Source organism: Rosa rugosa, chromosome 2 (genome assembly GCF_958449725.1).
Source record: "Rosa rugosa chromosome 2, drRosRugo1.1, whole genome shotgun sequence".
Taxonomy (NCBI): Eukaryota; Viridiplantae; Streptophyta; class Magnoliopsida; order Rosales; family Rosaceae; genus Rosa; species Rosa rugosa.
In genome coordinates this window covers 35,831,717-35,853,778 of record NC_084821.1, presented here as the reverse complement: position 1 = coordinate 35,853,778, position 22,062 = coordinate 35,831,717, and the positions used below count along the sequence as shown (strand labels likewise).

The 22,062-nt window shown below is 40.4% G+C and overlaps 1 protein-coding gene across 1 annotated transcript; it reads left to right on the top strand.

The window, feature by feature from the left end:
* The first annotated feature begins 10,517 nt into the window (after positions 1 to 10,517).
* On the top strand, positions 10,518 to 14,027 carry LOC133733161 (NAC domain-containing protein 89-like). The gene is made up of 4 exons (XM_062160771.1): positions 10,518 to 11,013; positions 12,207 to 12,463; positions 12,735 to 13,019; positions 13,531 to 14,027. The coding sequence occupies exons 1-4, from the start codon at positions 10,824 to 10,826 to the stop codon at positions 13,945 to 13,947; spliced, it is 1,149 nt and encodes a 382-aa protein (XP_062016755.1). The 5' UTR covers positions 10,518 to 10,823; the 3' UTR covers positions 13,948 to 14,027.
* Positions 14,028 to 22,062: the final 8,035 nt, after the last annotated feature.

Genomic DNA, 22,062 nt, shown 5'->3' with positions numbered 1-22,062 from the left:
AACCAAGATTGCCCTCCTTGACTGGGGACTTGGGGGACTTGTACTTACATAGCCATTTGCAAGCATAATTAGCTATAATGAGCCACGCTCATGCTACCGCCAGCGGTACCAACTCCCGCCAAGGGAGTGATCTACGGGAACACAGCCAGGCAGGCTACCGCCCGAGCCCCGGCTTACCCCCAGATCACCGCCGACGCGCTGTGCCAAGACGTACAACATCAGAAGCTCCAAAGCTGGGGACTGAAGCACATCAGTCCCACATAGAAAACATGAAGAAGATCAGCTCCTTCTTCACCTATAAAAGGTTCTCTCTTCTCTCCTCATTAATTACGCATTTAATATTTACCTACTGTTACTTTGTCAACATAAATACATTGACTAACTTAGGCATCGGAGAAGTGAAGACCGCCCAACGCGGTCTCCCTCTAACGCCCTTTGTATTTTGCTTGACAGGTAGCGGAAGCTCTGATAACATCACAAGTACCGGTCCGCCCATCGGACCAGCGTTAACAAAGGTTTAGCTACCGCTGAACTTTAAACATTAACACATACTTCCTTGACGAACCCGATATCTTGGAGCTTTTTGACCTCTGCTTGGATGTCTTTGTATTTTTCTTCTGTGAAAGCCCTTCTTTTCTCTCTGATAGGTGGAGCGTCTGGTGAGATGGTGATTGAGTTTGTGGGTGAGTAGATATGGTGAGATGACAGGCATGTTGGTGTATGACCACACGAATACTTCCTGTCTAGACTTAAGGAATGCGGTTAGCTCTGCTTGGAAGCTTGGGTCCGTTTTGGAACCTATTTTGACCTTTCTTTCTGGCAATGTGTCGGATATGGAGACCGATATCAAGTTTTCCAAGGCATCTGGCCTTAGGAGCTTGAGCTTCCTTTTATCTTCCTTCTTCTTGCTGTGTGAGTCGTTGTCCTCTTGGGTCTCGGGGCCCTCCCTTGGGTCATCGGGCTTGTCGAATGGGGAAGGAAGGTCCGTGGCCAGGAGTACCTCATGTCTGCCACGCCCTCTCGGGACGGTCAGGGAGTTGCACTGTCTCGCTATCTCTTGGTCAGCTCTGATTATGAGGGTACCCCCGGGAGTGGGTGTCTTCATCATCAGCATGTGTCCTGCTAGAAAGCATTGGAGTCCCCAGATAGCTTCTCGCCCGAGAATGACGTTGTAGGATGAGGGGTAGTCGACAACGATGAAGTGCGTTGTCATTGTGGCGATAGTGTTGCCTCCGCCGAGTGTTATGCTCAAGTTGTCCGACCCCATGCAAGGGTTGTGTGATTTCCCCTGCAAAGCTGATCAAGGGCTCGTGATCCTGGGTGAATTCTTTTTCTCTCGATTCAGGTCTTCGTAGTAACTGCTGAACATGACGCTAACCGCGACGCCACTGTCGACCAGGACCCTGTGGCATCGATAGTGGTCGATAACCATAGTGATCAAGAAGGGGTCATTGTGGTGCTTTCTTATGGTGTCTTTCTGGAGATTGAAAGCAATCTAGTCCCAATCCACTTGTGGAGTGTGGCATCCATGACTGAGTCCCAGTATTTCTTGCCCCCGGGGGCATTGGCGCTTTGGTAGGTGAAGAGTCTCGGCGCTAGGGGCGCCATCATGTATGGTTAATATCTGTCCATAGACCTCGATGTCATTGGCTCCCGTTGCGGGAGTGCGATACTGTAGAAGCTTACCTTTTTGGATGAGGTGTTTGATGGCATTCTTTAGCTCCCAACAAATGTTGGTGGGATGGCCGGCTTCCTCATGGTTGATGCAGTACTTACCGTTGTCTCGCGGCTTCTCTTGTCCGGGTCTACACTTTGGTGGGCGTGGGATGATATCTTTGTGGTTGTTCCAGATGTCCTCATAAGAGGTGGTGAGTGTGGTATATATCTCGTATCTGGGTGCATCATACTTTGGAGTTGTCTTGTATCGGTTGCTGCTATATGGTGCGTCGCGGTATCAGCTGCTTGACGAAGTGTGCTTGGCTTTCTCGGGGCTTTTGCTATATTGCTTGTCTCTCTTATCTCTATAAGCGGGCCTCTCCCTTGGTGCTCTTTCATTTTGTTGAGTGGTTTGTCCCTGTTGGCATCCCTGCACCTACTGTCGGTGCTCCCATTGGGGTTATTAAGTTGGGGTACATTAACAGGATTTGTATTGGCACTCGTGTCGCGACCGAAAGTATCGTACTTGGCCTGAGCAAAGGTGGTGGCAGCATCGAGTAAGTCATCATATGTTGCGAGAGGGTTGGTGTTAATTTGAAGCCAGAAGTATCCTGGTTGGAGAGCTTGCTTGAATGCTAATGCCGCTAGGGCAGGGTCGAGAGAGCGACATTGCGTATCCTGCTTCTGCAACCTTCGAACAAGGTCTCTCAAGCACTCATTGGGCCTCTGTTTGAGTCGGAATAGGTGGGGCGTTTTGCGATAACTACTGTCGCATAAGATGAACCGCCGGAGGAACTTGTCCCCGAGTTCCTGGAAGCTATCAATGGAGTTGGTGGGCAAGTTGAGGAACCAAGGTAAGGCCTCGTCCGTTAAAGTTTCCTCAAATGCATGGCAGGCCATTGCGTTAGTGTATCGCGTCCCATGTAGCAAGGACTGGAATACCTCTTGGTGATGGTATGGGTCTCGCGTGCCATTGTATTTCTAGATTTTGAAAGGCTTTGCTTCCTGTGGGCGTTTTTCGGTCTGTATTCGAGGTGTGAATGGTCCCATTTTTCCTTGGAATCCTGCCGTTATCAGCTGCCAGCCAGATCTGCTCTCTGCATTCTCGATTCGTGCATGTAGGGCAGTGATAGTCTCACTCATTTGGATTATCAGTCGTGTGTTGGGATCAGGTGGGGGCACAGTGGCGGTAGCCATAGTTGTGTTGGTGCCTGATGTGCCTACCATGTCGAGTACGGGTTGAGATGGTAGTGCTGTACCTAGCTGGTTGGGGAAGAAGGGTGAGTTTAGGTATACTATCTGTGGCCCTGTGCCCATGCTCCCTGGTATAGGACCCGCGAGACTTCCAGAAGTTTCTGATGATGGTGGGATGAAGGTGCCAGCTAGGCCAGTATTCGAATCTGTGGTTAGGACGGCCCCAGTATATTGACGCAGTCGATGGTAGGTATCGGGATCTCCTGTTGGCGGGTCCTATCGAGTGCTTCATTATTCGGGACTCTTAGTTGGAGTGCATCGTGAAGAATGCGATTCTGATTGGCCATGTTTTCCATGTCCCTACAGGCTACCACAACCGTCGTGCGCTTAGTCTCTGCATGTGCGCATGATTCCATGAGGTAGCGCATTGCGATCTCAAGTGCGGTGGTGGCGTCGGTCGTCATGACCGAGGGTGTTTCGTTGTTTGGGCTGAGGAATTCGAGCGTGCGCTGAACCTTGCGGGCCGCTCCTTCGTGGGACTGATCGTCGTCGTAGGTATCGGGGGTGCTGGTAGCAATTGGTAGAGTGCGCTGTCTTGCCAGCAAGGATCCGAGGGGACTCCTTCTAGTGCCAAATGTTTAAGTTGTATGAGGGATGTCTAGTCCAGCCGAATCACAAGATGTCTTGTTCTGCCACTAATGCTATCAGTCTCGTTTATCTGTAAAACAAACAAAGGTCAGAGGGAAGACCGGGTGTGCTGGCCTTCGACGCTCCGATGCCTAAGTTAGTATCATTATAAGATAAATATAATGGAAAGCGATAGTAAACAGTTACCTTTTTTGGGTGTTAGAGATGATCCTTATGTAATGAGTTTGGAGGAGCATGGTTTAAAATTTCTTGCCAAGGAGAAGATGCGGGTTCGATTCCCGCTATCCGCCCAGGATAATGGGTGGTCAGAGCCCAATGCTCCTCCCACTACTTGGGAGCTTACGGTTTCATGTTCTATTTCACTCCCCGATGGGGATTCTTTTCACCCTTCTCTCACATTAAGTGTGGGACGATTTGGCTCCCGATACCGCCCCTGAGGGGTATCGGGATCCCTGGCTGGGAGTTCCCTTGTTGCCCTTTGATAGCTAGATGAGCCTTGTGCTTCCGGTACTTGTGCCTAAGAGGTATATATATATACCAACATGTCCAACCTGAACCTTTCATGTTCATAAGATAAATCACGATTGTGATGGCCTTAATGATTTTCAATTTGGTTGAAAATTTAAAAAAATGATTTATTCATGAAGATCTAAACTTATAACGTTAGATTTATCAAAATGTGATTGAAAAGTGAGTCTCACAATTATTAATTAAAAAATCCTCATGAATATCTTATTTTAAAAGTTTTCATTAGAGCCTTTTCGTATTAATCGATATATAGATATATATGGATAATGATGGAGAACGTCTTCCATGCTCCAAGCATGAGATGCTCGGACTTTTAGGCCCACTCACGTGAGTTTCACGTGTCTTCAGTTAAAATTGAAAAAGAAATGGGAAAGGCTCAGCCTGTTCCCGGTTTCACTCTCCGAGAAAGAATGAGGAGAAATTAATCTGGGAGCTGAGAGGAACTGTGGATATCCATTCCCTTAATCGAAGGTGCCGGAATGCTTGCGACGAAAATATGTGTGTGCGAACAAGAGCGCCAAGGGCCCAAGGCTCCCAGTTAGTTCGTCCCTTCAACCAACCTGTAGGTATACTGCTCCCCTTCAATACGATTCTACTTTACACAAACACCATCATACCTGCCATTTCCAAACTAAGCAGAAACACTTCAGTTTAATTCTTGTTTTGTCCAAAAAACAAACTCGGCTACTCTTTGATAATGCCTAGGTTTGTACCCCACTGCCCAAGTCGTGGAATTAACTTGACCAAGCACCGATTAGTGTTCTAGGACGAGGATCATCATCGGATATGAACCCAGAAAAGCCGTCGGCGACAACAGCCTCGTCGGCATCCGAAACCAACCAAAACCCGATTGATCCAAACTTGATCCAATTCGAAAAATAATTATAGCACGACGTAGACTACGACAAGAGGAGTATTTTCCATATGCAGTTCAATACGTCGCCAGAGCCGCGGAAAAAAGCCCAAGAATCACCGGAGAACCTGAAGTTTTCCGGCTTCGATTCTTCTTCCTCATCTGACCTATGGATGATCCAATACCACCAGGAGGTCGACGATGAAGAAAGGAGTCCAATGGCACCGGTTCTCTGCTGTTTCGTCGCCGGATAAAGACGTTCCAGCGGGGTCGTCTTCTCGGGTCGTCGGATCGCCAAAACGGATCACGTCTTCTGAGATTTTCGGAAGAGTTCTGGATCGTGTGATCTGTGATCTGATCAGGCCTTTATATAGTTCTCATTTAAATGATTTTTGACGGCTCTGATGATGCAGTGGTTAATTCAAAAGCCCAGATTGCACTGCAGTAATTATTTTTATTTAAAACAAAATTTCTATAATTCCTAAATTTCGGAAATTCATAATAAATAGCTAGGTGATCCAAATAATTTTCTGAAAATTCTCACGAACTTTTCGTGTCACGTACTTAATTATAGGACCTTAAATTGAGGATTCCACCCTGTGAAAAGTTTCAAAAAATATTCCCAAGCATCTTATTAATTTATGAGATCGGAACATAATTTCTGAATGATCTGAACTTAGCTTGATAAATTCTTCTGGAAAAATTGTAGGCTAATTTAGAACTGACAATGTTAGTGATGTGGCCAAGGCACAATGTAGGTGTGGGTTGTTCATAGTTCGAACTTCCTCGTTCCCATTTTTGTTTTTTTGTTAATTAATTAATTAATTTTTTGTTCCATTTTTTTTATTTTGTTACTTCAAATTTTGTTGGTTGCCCAAAAAAAAATTTGGTTACTGTTTAAACATAACATGACATAAAAATAAATAGAAAAAATTGAAAATGAATTGTTAATTAATTTTTTTAACGGATGTTGACATGTTCATTATTTTTGTTCTAACCAACAAGGTGGAAGAAATTGAATTTGTTAAAATCGACCGTTGGATGTTATCATGACAAGAACAAATGGTAATGGTCAAAATTTCAGCTATTTTTCATCGTCATTTGTGTCTCGATCTACTAGGTCAACCATAAACCCTAAATACCATATAAAACTAATATGTTCATAACCGCTCGTTCCCAACTTCTTTTTTTGACCTGTCAGCTCTCACACTCTCGTGTGTATGAACTATATCAAAAAATGTAAAAATTTCGGGAAGTTTATCTTATCATGATGCAGCTCCCCTTAGGGAAGTATAAGCATATAAAGGGTTGACCGCTTTGTTTGATATAGAAATAACGGCGGATTAGATTAATTTTTTTACAGAGTACCTATTAATACGCTACAAATAGATGGGTAATGTCAAATTTATCAGTTTTCAATTTCGATTTTTTGGATCACACAAAATCCTTATATGTCTGCTAATATGGTCCAACTTGTTTATTAGTTGCATCTAAAATATACCTACCATGAGCAACAATGTGTATGAAATAGACTTTATTAAAATCAACCATTGGATGTTATCATGATAAGAATAAATGATTGTAGTCAAAATTTCAGCTATTTTTGTCGTTGTTTGGGTCTTGATCTAGTAGGTCAACACTAAACCTTAAATACAACATAAAACTAATATGCTCATAACCGCTCACTCGTAACTTATTTTTTTGATTTGTCAACTCTCACGCTCTCGTGGGTAGGAGTTGTATCAACTAATGCAAAAATTTAGAGAATTTTATCTCTTCAAGTGTCGGCTCCCCTTAGGGAAATAGAAGCTTTTAAAGGGTTGACCGATTTATTTCATGCTGAAATGACGACCGATCGGGTCAATGTTTTTACACAATACCTATCAATATGCTATAAATAGATGAGTAATGTCAAATTTATCAATTTTCAATTTTTATTTTTTGGATCACACAAAATTCTTATGTCTACTAATGTGGTACAACTAGTTTATTAGTTGTAATGAAAAGTATACCTTCCATGAGCAACAATGTGTATGAAATAGACTTTATCAAAATCGACAGTTGGATGTTATCATGAAAAGTAGAAATGGTGATGTTCAAAATTTCAGCTATTTTCGTCATCGTTTAGGTCTCAATCTAGTAGGTCAACACTAAACCTCAAATACCACATAAAACTAATATGCTCATAACCGCTCACTCGTAACTTATTTTTTTGATCTGTCAGCTCTCATGCTCTCGTGGGTAGGAGTTGTATCAACTAATGTAAAAATTTAGAGAATTTTATCTCTTCAAGGGTTGGCTCCCCTTAGAGAACTAGAAGCTTTTAAAGGGTTGACCGGTTTATTTCATGTTGAAATGACGACCGATTGGGTTAATTTTTTTACACAATACCTATCAATATGCTATAAATAGATGAGTAATGTCAAATTTATCAATTTTCAATTTTTATTTTTTGGATAGCACAAAATTCTTATATGTCTACTAATGTGGTATAACTAGCTTATTAGTTGTAATGAAAAGTGTACCTTTCATGAGCAACAATGTGTATGAAATAGACTTTATCAAAATCGACCGTTGGATGTTATCATGATAAGAAGAAATTGTGATGTTCAAAATTTCAGCTATTTTCGTCGTCGTTTGGGTCTCGATCTAGTAGGTAAACACTAAACCTTAAATACCACATAAAACTAATATGCTCATAACCGCTCACTCTTAACTTATTTTTTTGATCTGTTAGCTCTCACACTCTCGTGGGTAGGAGTTGTATCAACTAATGTAAAAATTTAGAGAATTTTATCTCTTCAAGGGTCGGCTCCTCTTAGGGAAGTAGAAGTTTTTAAAGGGTTGACCGGTTTATTTCATGTTGAAATGACGATCGATCGGGTTAATTTTTTTACACAATACCTATCAATATGCTATAAATAGATGAGTAATGTCAAATTTATCAATTTTCAATTTTTATTTTTTGGATCACACAAAATTCTTATATGTCTACTAATGTGGTGCAACTAGCTTATTAGTTATAATGAGAAGTATACCTTTCATGAGCAACAATGTGTATGAAATAGACTTTATCAAAATCGACCGTTGGATGTTATCATGATAATAATAAACAGTTGTGGTCAAAATTTCAGCTATTTTCGTCGTCGTGTAGCTCTCGATCTAGTAGGTCAACCCTAAACCCTAAATACCAAATAAAACTAATTTGCTCATAACTGCTCATTCGCAACTTATTTTTTTGATCTGTCAGCTCTCATACTCTCATGGGTATGAGGTATATCAAATAATGTAAAAATTTTGAAAAATTTATCTCCTTGCGGTTTAGCTCCCCTTAGGGAAGTATAGGTGTATATAAGGTTGACCGATTTATTTGATACGGAAATGACGACGGATCGAGTTAATTTTTTTACACAATACCTATTAATACGCTATAAATAGATGGGTAATGTCAAATTTATCGATTTTCAATTTCGATTATTTGGACTGCACAAAATCCATATATGTCTACTAATGTAGTCTTACTAGTTTATTAGTTAGTGTCAAAAAGTATACATTTTATGTGCAACAACACAGAGGAAATAGACTTTATCAAAATTGACCGTTGGATGTTATCACGATAATAATAAATGGTTGTGGTCAAAATTTCAGCTATTTTCGTCGTCATTTAGATCTCGATCTACTAGGTCAACTCTAAATCCTAAAAGCCACATAAAACTAATATGCTCATAACCGCTCATTCGCAACTTATTTTTTCGATATGTCAGCTCTTATACTCTCATGGGTATGAGGTATATCAAATAATGTAAAAATTTTGAAAAGTTTATATCCTTGCGGGTTAGCTCCTCTTAGGGAAGTATAGGTGTATATAAGGTTGACCGCTTTATTTGATATCGACATGACGGCGGATTTGGTTAATTTTTTTATACAATACCTATTAATATGCTATAAATAGATGAGTAGTGTCAAATTTATTGATTTCCAATTTTGATTATTTGGACTGCACAAAATCCTTATATGTCTACTAATGTAATCTAACTAATTTATTAGTTGTATCGAAAAGTAGACCTTCTATAAGCAACAATGTAGAGGAAATAGACTTTTTCAAAATCGACCGTTGGATGTTATCATGATAATAATAAATAGTCGTGGTCAAAATTTCAGCTATTTTAGTTGTCGTTTGGGTCTCAATCTACTAGGTTAACTCTAATTCCTAAAAGCTGCATAAAACTAATATGCTCATATAAAAATTTTGTGTGATCAAAAAATTATTGAAAATTGATATGACATTAGTAAATACATGAATAGTGTCAAATCTATCGATTACTTATTAAAATTAAAATACTTACTTATTTTAATCAAAATATATCTCCACCATTAAAATTAAAATGAGTATTTATTTTTTCTTATTATAAAAAGTAAAACTTTTAGTATAATTTAATTAATCTGTTTATTATAATTTTTTACACCGTTATAAAAAAAAAAAAAAAAAAAACCAAGTAAGTGCAGTCCACGTGATTCGAACCTTCGCAGCCAACACAACAGCTACGTTGCTTCACCACTATGCCAACCAATCTTACATCAATGCTTCTCTTCCATTGATATATAACTAATCAGATTCTTCTTCCACCTTCCTTTTCTGGGTTCTTCACATCTTCAAATCAAATCTCTGTAACTTGTAGATGCGGCTGGCCTCGTCTGGCCATGATTGAAAAGTGAGGCAAAACGCAGTAGTAAGAATCAAATAAACGGTTCCTCCTGTCGGACTCCCTTATTCATCGATAAAGAGAAATGGAGATAACCCCAAGCAATTCTGACTCTGGCGGAAGCCTCGAAGTTTACACCGTTTTGGATTCAATCAAAATTCACAACCAACAACTTGGTGAGTTCTAGAGTTCCTCTCGTTGTGGTTTACTTATTCGAAACTATGCAGCTAGTTAAAAAAGGAGGACTCATGCTGGTAGTTCAATTATTGTATGCATACCCATGGCTTGGCTTAGTTGAAATCTCTGAATTCACAATCAAATTACATTTTCTTGTCCCATACAGAAAGACCAAGGCAACTTGCAGCGGGGTTTAAATCCCATGACCCGAATTCAACCGATTCACCATACGTGCAGATTCAAATGCACCCAATTCAGTAAGAGAAAAGAAACTCACGCAAGAGGAATGCCATGCCTTCAGAATGTGATCATTTTGACTACATCAAACCCTCTCTCCCCCTCCTTTCTGAAACTGATCATCTTGGACTGGACAAAATCATCTATCTCTGCTATCCATCGAACAGATTACAGATCTGGGATTCTCGAAGATAAACTTTGTCGTCTGGTGTGAATGTCAGAAATCGAATAGGAGAGCAGGTCATCCGGTTAACAATTTAAGCCGTTAGATTTTAGACTTGATATCCAACGTTCCAAAATAAGCTGACGTGCCCAAGTATGGCAAGCTCGGAGCATGGAAGAATTTTCGATAATGATGTATCTACATAATCATGTATTTAGATATAAATATATAAAAACAATAGATAACTGTTCAAAAAGAAAAAAAATAAAAAAATAAAGGTAGATATTTTCATCACCGGACCCCGTATCAAAACTCACGTCCCTGGCAATGCCCGAAGGAACATCAAATGGGAAAAGAGGAGACATGGGGGTCTCCACGTGATGACCACCCCTCTTTCCAACTGTCCTCCTACTGTGTCTGCAAAGCGCAAACAAACAAAACCTCGACACGCAAAACTAGACAGAGCAAACAAAGCAAAGCACAAAACCCAAAACCCCAACCCAAAACAAGGAGATTCTGATTTGACCGAACTTCCAAGTCTCACTTAACCCGAAATTCCCCTTTCATTTCCTCCCAAGTGTCTCAAACTCAAACGGCATATACACAAAAGCAACCCACGAAATATCCAGAGGAACAGAGAGAGAAGATTCAACAGAGGAAACAGATGAGTGGGATTTCCAAGGAGGCTCAGCTTTCCATCGCTGCCTCTTCGATGTTTCCGGGGTTTAGGTTCTCACCGACCGACGAGGAATTGATTTCGTACTACCTTAAGAACAAGTTGGAGTACCCTGACAAGAGCGTGGAGGTCATTTCCGAAGTCGATATCTGCAACTTCGAGCCCTGGGACCTACCGGGTTTGTTTGTTAGATTTTAGTTCGTTTTGTTTTGACTCTCAGTTTTTGCTTTCAAGTTTTTGATTTGTTGATATGTTTGGGAATTGGGTTTTGTTTCTGTAGTCACTGTATGGATTTTTTTTTTTCTTCTTCTTTGCTCTGAGTGATGGATTTTGTTTTTTTAGTCGTATGGTGATGGATTTTGTTTGAACAATCATTTGGTTTGTTGAAATTGGAAATACATTTGTTTTTTTGTCTCTGTGTTGAGAGTTGATGCTGACAGCTTTGAGTTGAGTAAATGGCTATTTATAGGGAGTATGAAGGAGATTTTTAGTCTATTTGGAAGCCGATAAAGTCGAAAACTTTAGGAATATGAGCTGATGAGGAGAGAGCCAAATAGGGTCCTTGTAGTTGTATGGTTTCAGTGAAGGAGGTGATAGGAAGCATAATATTCATTTTGGACTGCCTAGTATAGTTAAGAAACCAATGAAATTGTTGAAATTCATGAATTAGTTAAGAAACTAATGAAATCTTTTGATTTAGGAAAATTCTATTTTGGAATCCCTTGGTTAGGATAATAATTTTTTGTGGATGAAGAAGGTTTGAAATATATGAATTATTTTTTGGTTCAAGTTATGCAACTCAAATTCAAAAACCAATGAAGGTCTATGTACTTGCAAGATGATTGTCATTCCTCCACCCAGTTTCCTCTAAAACAAACAGTCTCCACAGAATTGCACCTTAGCCCACAATTTGCCACCTATAGTATCTCAAAATGATCAGAGGTTCTCATTAGAGTAACTTGATATATTTATGTTTAGATCTATGAAATTTCAACCTCTAGGAGCAGTCTCTATGGTTTATACTTGTTAATGAAAATTTACAGTGCATTTATGTATCTGGTATACAAATGGTTCCCTCCTCTCTCTCTCTTCCGCCGAAGAGCTTTGACATTTCTTTTGTACATGAGAGATATTTCCTTTGGATCCAAAAGAAACATCATTATTATAATTATGGAGTGGCACAGTGGGTCCGTTTGTTTGTGAACAGACAATGCCTTATGGTGCAACTCCCTTTATTTTGTTGTGAGTTTTTGTGCGTGTATATATGTTTAAATTTTATCTGATGCGATTCCTATACTAGTCCAAGTCTCTTTGTAAAGAAATAATGTTATTGTTTGGCATGGGGTCTGATTGATACTGGTGTATTTGTAGCTAAATCTGTCATTCAATCGGAGAATGAGTGGTTCTTCTTTTCTCCGCGGGGTAGAAAGTACCCAAATGGTTCACAGAGCAGGAGGGCAACTGAATTTGGTTATTGGAAAGCCACAGGCAAAGAACGTAATGTAAAGTCAAGTTCTAATGTTGTCGGTACCAAGAGGACACTTGTGTTCCACATCGGACGTGCACCAAAAGGTGAAAGAACAGAATGGATTATGCATGAATACTGTATGCTGAATGATAAATCCCAGGTGATTAGCCCAAAATAAAATCTGTTAGTCATTTAGTTTTAACTATCAATGGATCTATATTTTTCTAGCAAATGGCAAATATAATAATACCATTTGCTACTGGGTTGGTGTTTGGTAACAGATAGTGACATGCTTGATGACTCTGCTTGCTGCATGTGTCCTATATTGAAAATAATTTCTTATTGCATCTGCACATTCATTAGTTTATTTGCAGGATGTTTCCTGGTTCTGGTCATTTATTCCTTAAGTATCTGCCTGCCTGATTTTGCAGGATTCTATGGTTGTTTGCCGCCTTAGGAAGAACAGTGAGTTCCATCTGAATGACACCACAAACCGAGGTTCCTCAAGTCAAAGTCCTTTATCAACTGTGCAGAATAGTGAAAATGCTATCTTCGAAGTTGGTATTGATCAAGGGGAGAAGGCAACTGAATGCCACTCAAAGAAATCTACTAGCAGTTATGATTCTCATTCTATTGAGCAAATTGATTCTGCATCTGACTCCTATCCGAAGCTGACACCAGAGGTAACACAGATGGAATCATCTCAGCACCAAAAGGTAGGATTGTTTCTGTCTCGGCATGTTGTTCTTTCTTTTTATTATAGTTTTTAAAATCTTATTTGATGACAACTTACAAAGTCTAGTCTGATTCTATATAACAATGTACATTACACATATAGTGACTATCTATGTAATATTTGGTTGATGTACTTTGTATTACATTAGTAAGCATAATGGAGCATGTCTCTATAGATGAATTAGTAAGTGAAGACCTTGGTAGTGTGAGGTGGCTACGTCGTGTCACACTATTCGCCCGGCCAGTAGGCGGGCGGCGTGTCCCTCCAACCTAAAATATACTTATATTGGTTTATAAGATTATTTGGTGCTAAATTATGAAAGAATGTTTCAAGTAAGAATCATGATGTCTTGTAGAATTGATTCATTAAATTATGTGGAGATATAGATAAAAGAAGAAATTAATTACTAAAATTAAAAGTAATTTTATTATATCTCACTTGTCCTGTCATTTCCCCTTGTTATTGAATCCATGTTATTTGCAATTTTGCAGGGTTCTTATGATGATGACTTCTTCGCTGAGATACTTAAAGATGATATAATCAATCTAGACGAATCTTCAGTCTCCGTTGCTGCTGACATCCCACCAGTGGTTGCAAATAATTCAGAAGCCCAACAACATTCGATGCAAGCTGTTGTGTCTCAAGCCATTCCTTTCCAAGGTACTGCAAATCGAAGAATCCGATTAAGAAGGCCAAAGTTAAAGTCTCGTGCGCAAGCATTAATAGAACGTACCAACTCAGAGCAGTCACCAAAAGGTTTAGCAAATAATCACGTGTTGATATATGTAATTTTGGTTTTTTTGGTATTGCTCGTTCTGTTTCTGTCAAATTTTTGTTTTTCTAATATTACTGGGTCTGTTTCTTTTTATGTTGGGAGGTTTCTGGCTAGTGAAAAACATCATAAATGACTGGATTAAGTCTGTATGTTTTTCGACACAATCGTTGTATAAAGTTTCGTCCACTAAATGTAAGTATTAGACTTCTAGTACTTGACCTGCTATAGACTATGTTGGTGTTTTAGAGGAACCATAAGATTATAAAGGAATACTACCTATGTATTGCCCATGGCACTGGCACTTGGGGTTCGAATATAATTCTATGTTTTGGACCCTGATTTGGAAGAAGAGAATTTTCAGTCTTACCTCAGTGAAAAGCTTGAGGTTAATTTTACTTATGAAAAGTTGGTTGGGGTTAATTTTACAGATAATTTAATTGTGTGTGTTTCTCTTCATCTGGTCGTACACACTCACCATCAGTCTATCTTGTACATCGTCTGGAAATATGAAACACGCATATCCAGTTCTATTTAAGCACGAAAGTGCCGCAAACTCCAAAATCCTACAATGAAATTTAGTGCAGCAGAAGTATAGAACCACTGGCCCTTTCTGAAAATGTCGATGCTTTGTCTGGATTGCAAAGGTGGTGGTAAAGTTTTGTTACAAAGCATTTTGTCGGAGCTTCCCAAATCTGCCTTTTTTGACCTATGCTCACTAAATTTGGGGCCGATCCCTCCTCAGTTGTCGTAAACTCGTCCCTCCAACTCCATTGGAAAGTAGACATGCAGGGATTTTCAACAATATAAAGCACGTTCCATAATTCCAACCGAGTCAAAGGATATGGCCTTCCAAATTCAATAGACCTGCAAGGCAAGATTCCAGATTGACCTCTGGCTACTCAAATAGCAACATCTCAAGTTACAGGTGCCCAATGAAGTTGATTTCAGTTGGAAATCAAACTAGACACTTCCATCTTTGCATCCATGTAAACTTATCTCCCAAAAATGTGCTGCTCCAAAAGCAGCTGATCTTCAAGAAGCAGAGCACTTCCCCTGTTTTCTGTCCAATTTGACCTTCCTCCAGTCCTGCGAACATATCTCACTCATTTGGAAAGATTTTTACACTCTGCCAAGTCCTTTGAATTTTGAAAGCTAGACATCTCGTGTTTTTGAAGAATGGCTTCCACATTACTTCCTTCAAAAAATGATCCTTAGATGTGAAGTTAGCTTTCTCTTTTTCCTCAACTTTCTCCAAGTTTCACACTGCTCATTCTCCTTCCGTGGTAGAAACTAAAAAACCACTTGGCCAAATAACCGTGTTTGCTATTAAAAATAAGCTTTGGGGTGCAGTTGCTATTTCTAATCAATCATTTAAGTTTATTTGAGGAATGGAGTTGTTGGGATTTTGCTACTAATGTAGATATATTATTGCTGGTACTAGTTGGGTGCCCTTTTCAAGAACTCTTCAAATGGGCTTACTGATGGTGGAGTGATATATTGATGTTTCATGGAGGTGGTACAAAATCAGAGATATTAAAGTGTCTGGACTGTGGAGCTTTTTGAGCGGTTATGTTTTTACGTTGGAGCTCAATTGATGAAAAACTATTGGAGATGGATGCTCAGGGTAAAACCTGTTTTGTTTAGTGAAATATGCAGTGATAAAGGAAGCGAAGACTTTATTTTCACTTCTTCTCCGCAGTTATATGTACATATTGCCTCTAGAAAATATATTCAAGCAATGCATATTTTTGTTAGGATCGCACTTTTGTTTCCATCATGACAAGTTAGGATAGAGGAAGAAACACAATGGTTTTTCCAATGTACTTATATCTGTTGTAAATATCTCAATTGCTTATTGTTATGCAATTTTCTTCTCAACATAAAAATAAAATAAAACAAAATTAAAAAACGCATGTCATGCATTGAATTTTTCCGTTCCCAACCATTTTGCCCTTCCATCTTGTTATCTAAGCAAACCAACTTATTTGAATCTCAAATCAGATCTATCATGCCAACTAAAGAACCAAATGAGCTCGCTCTGATTCTTTAACTTCTTTTCAAGGCTGAGCTTATCGATTTGATGAGTTTGGAGATTGTTATTTGTCACTGACATTGTTTGATGAGCTCGCTCTTTGCAACCTCTCGCTTGCAATCCTCTTCACTCATCTACTTTCATCGTTGTTTTTCCTCAAATCTCTGAGCTTAATTTCATTTATGTAACTAACCTCATCATTTCAATTTTTCCATCGTTGCTAGTAACAATTCCAAGTTCCACATTACTTGTCAATCATGAACAACAGTCAGAGGGTAGACTGGGGTTGCCGGCATACGACTCTCCGATGCTTAAGTTAGATACATGTAAGAATTGACAAAGTAGGAGTAGGAAGAGAGTAGTCGCTTACGTTGAATGAGAGGAGACTCATGTATATATAGGGTTCGGTTTGGGCTTGTCACCCTTTCTTTTTCCTTGTGGGCCTAAATGTGGCTTATCAAAGTTGAAAATGTGAGGTTAGTATATGTGTTAGGCTTTGGGACTACCTCATAAAGTTAGAACCCGAGCTTCTTCCGGTGACCAGTTGGCCGTGTTCTTCCGATGTTTGTGCTCACCATGCACATGATATAAACAAGTCTCTCAATTCACCGGTCAAGAACTCTCTTGGGTGGGGAGTTTGTCTAAGTAGAAACATCGGGAGTACAAGGTAGATGGCCATTGAGAGGCTCTCTACCGGGATGACCAGTCCCCTAAGTCCTCAAGTAAGGGAGGTCTGGATCGGGTCCCACTAGGCAGGGCATCATGTGTGCTGCTTATGAAGTTGTTGTTCTAGGTGAGTTAGAGTGATTGATGTAGGGAGGTGAAGGTGTCGCCCAGAGGTGAGGAAGGCAGCGAGACCTGGAAGTTGAACCCAAAGCGTGATGAGGTGATGGCTGTCAGGGAAGTGTCAGTGACGAGATCAACCCGGCGGGTCCAGGTAATGTTGGAACTCCATAATTCAGCCAAGAGTGTCTACCCAGAGTGATCTCCTACTCTGATTAGAAACTGGGACGAAGAAGATGATGAACCAAGGTCAGTGGTATCAAGCGAGATTGACTGAAGGTGCTGTGTACGAGTTGCTCTTGGCATCGCCAAGCAATGCGATGGTTGGGGTTGACCCACTGGAGGTCCTTAAACATGATGGTGGCAATGGTGAGCCACAGAGGTGATCAGAATTTGTCAAACAAGGAGAAACAAAAACTAGGATCCAATTTCTCTCTCCTCGAGCTCTCTCTCATACACGAACCCAGAACTTTGATGCTTGCAAAATGGGATTAATCAGAGAGAAGGGGGAGCTCTTGACGGCATTTGTGCCAGAGATGGATGCACGAAGTGGAAGAAAGTCAAGTGCCCAGATGAGATTTGGGTGTCCAAATCGATCAATTTTGGGTACCCTTGTTGTCGGCGCGTGAGCGTTGCTACCAGCCGTCGCCAAACAATGTGAAGGTCAGGCTGGACTCGTCTGAGGCTGCCAGGCCGGTGAGCACAATGGTGGTGGAGGTGAGTCGCAATGGTGCCAAGAGACCAGTGATGGAGGAGAGAGAGAAACCCAGATCTACTTTCCCTTTCCTCGAGCTTTTTGTAAACTCAAACCCAGAATATGAAACTAGATTGGTTTTGATGTTGGGTTGAGATAGGTGTGAAGGGAATGAATTCCAGACCATTGAAATGAAGTTATTGCAGTAGCAACGAAGAGATGAAGTTGTTGCTGAGCTCGGAGAGAAATTTCTAGCGAGCTGTGAGGGTGTTTGCTACTGAGGGCCTCTCTTCAAGCGCCAAAAGTTTCTGCGGAATTCGAAGGGAAATTGAGAATCATGGGAGGAGGCTACCATCTTCAAGCTCCATTACCTTTCAATCATTAACAAAGGTCAGAGGGTAGACCGAGGTTGCCGGCCTACCCGTTGCTTAATTTAGATATTTGTAAGAATGTTGACAAAGTAGGAATAGGGATAGAGTAGTTGCTTACCTTGAATGAGAGGAGAGTCATGTATATATAGTGTTAGGTTTGGGCTTGTCACCCTTTCTTTTCGTATTTGGGCCTAAATGCGGCCTATCAAAATTGGGAATGTGAGGGTAGTATATGTGTTGGACTTTGGGCCTACCTCGTAAAGTTAGTACCCAAGCTTCTTCCGGTGGCCAATTGGCCGCCATGTTCTTATGGTGTTCACCATGCACATGGTATAAACACTTAAAAAAAAAAAAAACAAAAAAAACAACAACAACAACATTGGCAGTAGTTTTTTTATATTATTAGCAGTAGCTTTATACAACCTTGACAATAGTTTTTTTTTTTTTTTTTTTACAATATTGGTAATAACTTGCTATTTTGCTATTGAATTATGCGATAATTTTGATACTGTTATGTAGTTTTTAGATTTTGAACTTATTTACTATATTTTTGAGAATTATACTGGATATTGTAATGTTCCTTGATTTGTAGTAGCATTTTGATCTTAGCTTTATCATTAACATTTCTAAAATTCTAATTGATTGATTTTCAAGATATGATACATTGTCTTACGGTGCACTGATTGTTCTTTGTAACTATGGTTATTCACTCACAATATAACATCGATATAACTACCATTTAACAATATTAATTTAGATTTTATCATTCTCAATACTTTTTTTTTCTTTGAAGTAAAATGAGGTCATCCCTTTATTGAAATTAAAAGATTACAATGGTTCGATGCAAAAATGCATCAATAACAAGAAAATAAACAATACGAAAGGAAAATATGCAAAATATTGCATCTGAAATACAAGGAAATATGAAAAAGGCAAGAGCAACAACATCGAAACGCATAGCTGAGTTTACACTACGGATTGCAGTCGTGTAGTGAATTGAGTAGTCGGTGTTTTGACTACCCATGCAAATCCAACACACAAACTGACAAAAGTCAATTCGGCGGAGAACCGAGGGAAATCTTCCACCTAAAGATCGAAGCCGGCCAAGGTTGTCAGAACATGGCCATGGTGGCAGATGATATTTCATCAACAGATAGCAAAGACTTAGGTCCCGAATCCAATACCAATAATGCACAGGAGCCCCAAACCATTCTAACAAATGACAATAAACAACCCAACAAAAGTAGTGGGTTGCAGTCCAAGCCCAAATCCCACTTAGATCCCAGATCCGGATCTATTTGTAAATCCCACCTGGATCCCAGATCTGGATCCCTTCTGATGCTGACAACAGACGAACTGAGGCTGACGGCCACAACACCGTGGAAACGGACCACTAGACCGGCAATAACAACACCAGGAATTCTCAAACCGCCATCACCACCACCGAGAGGATCCATACCAATATCAATACCCAAATCCCTCAATCCCTAACAATCTCCACCATGAGCCGCCCTCCAATCAAACCCAACGACCGGAGTAGTGTACGCGCATCACTGTCCCGCCGTCGGAATCCACATGTCTTTTGTCGATAACCAAAGAAAAGCACCACTGAAGGAAGACGCCGATGCCCAATCCCGGGACGAGATCTCCTTCGACAAACTTCCTTGAATTGGTAAACGACCGCCGCCGCTAAGCACACTACCACCACCACTTTGGAGAGTGACGAGAATAAGAAGGAACAAGTCAGAACCCGTGAATGACTCCATGAGTTGGAGCATGTACATGGATGGCGAAACTTAAAGGGACGCCGTTTCCCAAACCCTAGCAAAGCTAGGTCACATTAAGTTATATGTTATATGGATTAAATACTGTTTACTCCCTATACTTATAGGGTTTCATCGTTTCAGTCCCTGACCTTCGAATTTCACCTAAAAAGTCCCTGAACTCTTAATTTCCTCCCAATTGGTCCCTGCCGTCAAAATTTTCTGTTAAAGTTGCGGAAAATGTCTATTATGCCCTCACTTACTTTTTTTTTTTTTAATTTATTTTTCTCTGTTATATTTCTTTTTTTCATTTCACCTCTTGAAGGTCTGTGGATTGGAACCATCTTGATGAGGAGATGAACAGAAGGAGGTGAAAGAGCCGGAAGAAAAAGAGGTAAAAAAAAAAAAAGAGGAAGAGAAATATATATATTTTTAAAGTAAATGAGGGTATAATAGACTTTTTAGAGGAAGATAACGGAGTTTTTGACGGATGCTTGACGGTAGGGACCAATTGGGAGGAAATTGGGAGTTCAGGGACTTTTTAGGTGAAATTCAAATGTCAAGGACTAAAACGATGAAACCCTATAAGTATAGGGAGTAAGCAGTATTTAATCCATGTTATATCATTCTAATCAATATAACATGGACAATAACCTGGATAATAAAATTCTTGTTCAAGTAAATCCACAATATGTGTCTAATCCAAACTCTAGGTTACTTGACCTAGTTGTAATAAGGTTTTGAATTAGAGATATTCTCGGAGATATTCATAGATATCCGATTAATTGTACGATCATCTTTCCTTGTACAACTCTGATTTTATGTCTTGTAATCCTCTATATAAAGAGGCCCCTATTATCAATGAAAGCACGATTCAATTCTCTCCCAATTCAGTTTTCCTTAAACACGTTATCAGCACGACGTCCTAACCCTAAAACCTAATAGCCAAAACCCTAAATCCGAATAGAAAACCTTGAAAACCTTTCGGTCCCCGCCGTACACCTTGAAGACCTCCACCCCAAGAGTCCAGAACCGGCCGGAAAACCATCGAACCGGCCACAAGAATAAATAAGAGCTTCCCTGCCCGGTTCACACCTTTCTAGTCCACCTCTTACTGTCATCCTTAACCAACGACTGCGTTTCAACCCCAGAATCCAGGAACCGGAAAAACTTTCCCCAGAACTGGCCTAAAAATACGTGAACCGGCCACCTGACTGCTCTGCAACTTGAACCGGTAGAGAGAAGAAGAGAAAAAAAAAAAGGGAAGAGCCAAGCCGCAACCGCAGCCTAAGTCACTGACGTCATCTCAGCCACGTCAGCTACACTGCGTCATCACGCCATGTCAGCGTCAGCAAGCCACGTCAGCAGATTTGTGCCACGTCAGCAACTCCGGCGACAGGTCACTGCCGGCGACTTTTCCGGTCAGTTTTCTGGCGACTTTTCCTACCATTTTCCTGCCAAATTTTCCGGCGACCTATTTCGAGGTATTTTTTACTAAAAGTTCCCGTTTTTGAGTTTTTATTCAATTTCTTTTCTTTTTCTCGGGGACTTGCAAACTCCCTTCTTCTACCTCACTTTCTTCATCATAGGGTAGACCTAATTAAGCCGAACTGTGAGGGTTTGTGCTCACTCCACGCTTGGAGCTTGTAGAGTCCTCCAAACTTAGAGTTTGTTGAGAAGAAACAATCGACCACAAACATCATTGTTTCGATCTAATCCAACCCCTCTTGGAATCTAATTTCTTGGAAGCGACTACGCTCAGAAATTTTATATGTTTTTGTGGTAGCTTTTCCACTCCGAAACTAACCCTTTTTCTTGTTCTCTTTCAGGATGAGTAACCTGAACAAATTGGACTTTGCTCCATTGGGAACAACTGGCTCTGGATATCACAGGTGGGTTCGTGATGTCCGGCAGCATCTCAAGGCCGATGGAATCCTGGATACGATTCTCAAGCCTAGCCAGGACGTGTTAACTGTTGAGCTCAAGCTTTGGAAGCAAATAGAGCAGCCTTAGAGGCAAATAAGGTGAAAGACATCATCCTAATGACTCGTCATATGGAGGATTCGCTCCAGTATTAGTGTATGAATGAAGAAGACCCCAGAAGGCTGTGGGTCTCACTCGAAGAAAGATTTGGTAACGTCCGTGAGTCCATGCTTCCTGACCTAGAAGTGAGATGACATAACCTCCGCTTCTGTGATTTTAAGTAAGCTCTTGACTACCACTCGGAGGCACTTCGCATTAAATCCTTAATGTAATTCTGTGGTTAAGAGATCACAGATGCGATGTTGATTGAGAAGACTCTCTCTACCTTCCCCGTCTCTGCATTGATGGTTGCTAAGAACTATTGAATCGATGTTACTGCAGGACGGATCACAAGGTTTTATGAGCTCATTGGAGCTATGAATGTCGCTGAAAAGCATGACAACATCCTTGTGAAGAACTATAATTCGAGATCCGTGGAAACAGAGCATATTCTGAAATCCAATTATAGTTGCGCCCCTACGAGAGGGCGCCAAGAGTGAAACCCTAATCTTAGGGATACTTCTGGACGTCTTGGTCCATATAATCGCTCTATTTGGGAAGGTAACCGCCAAAACAGGCGAAC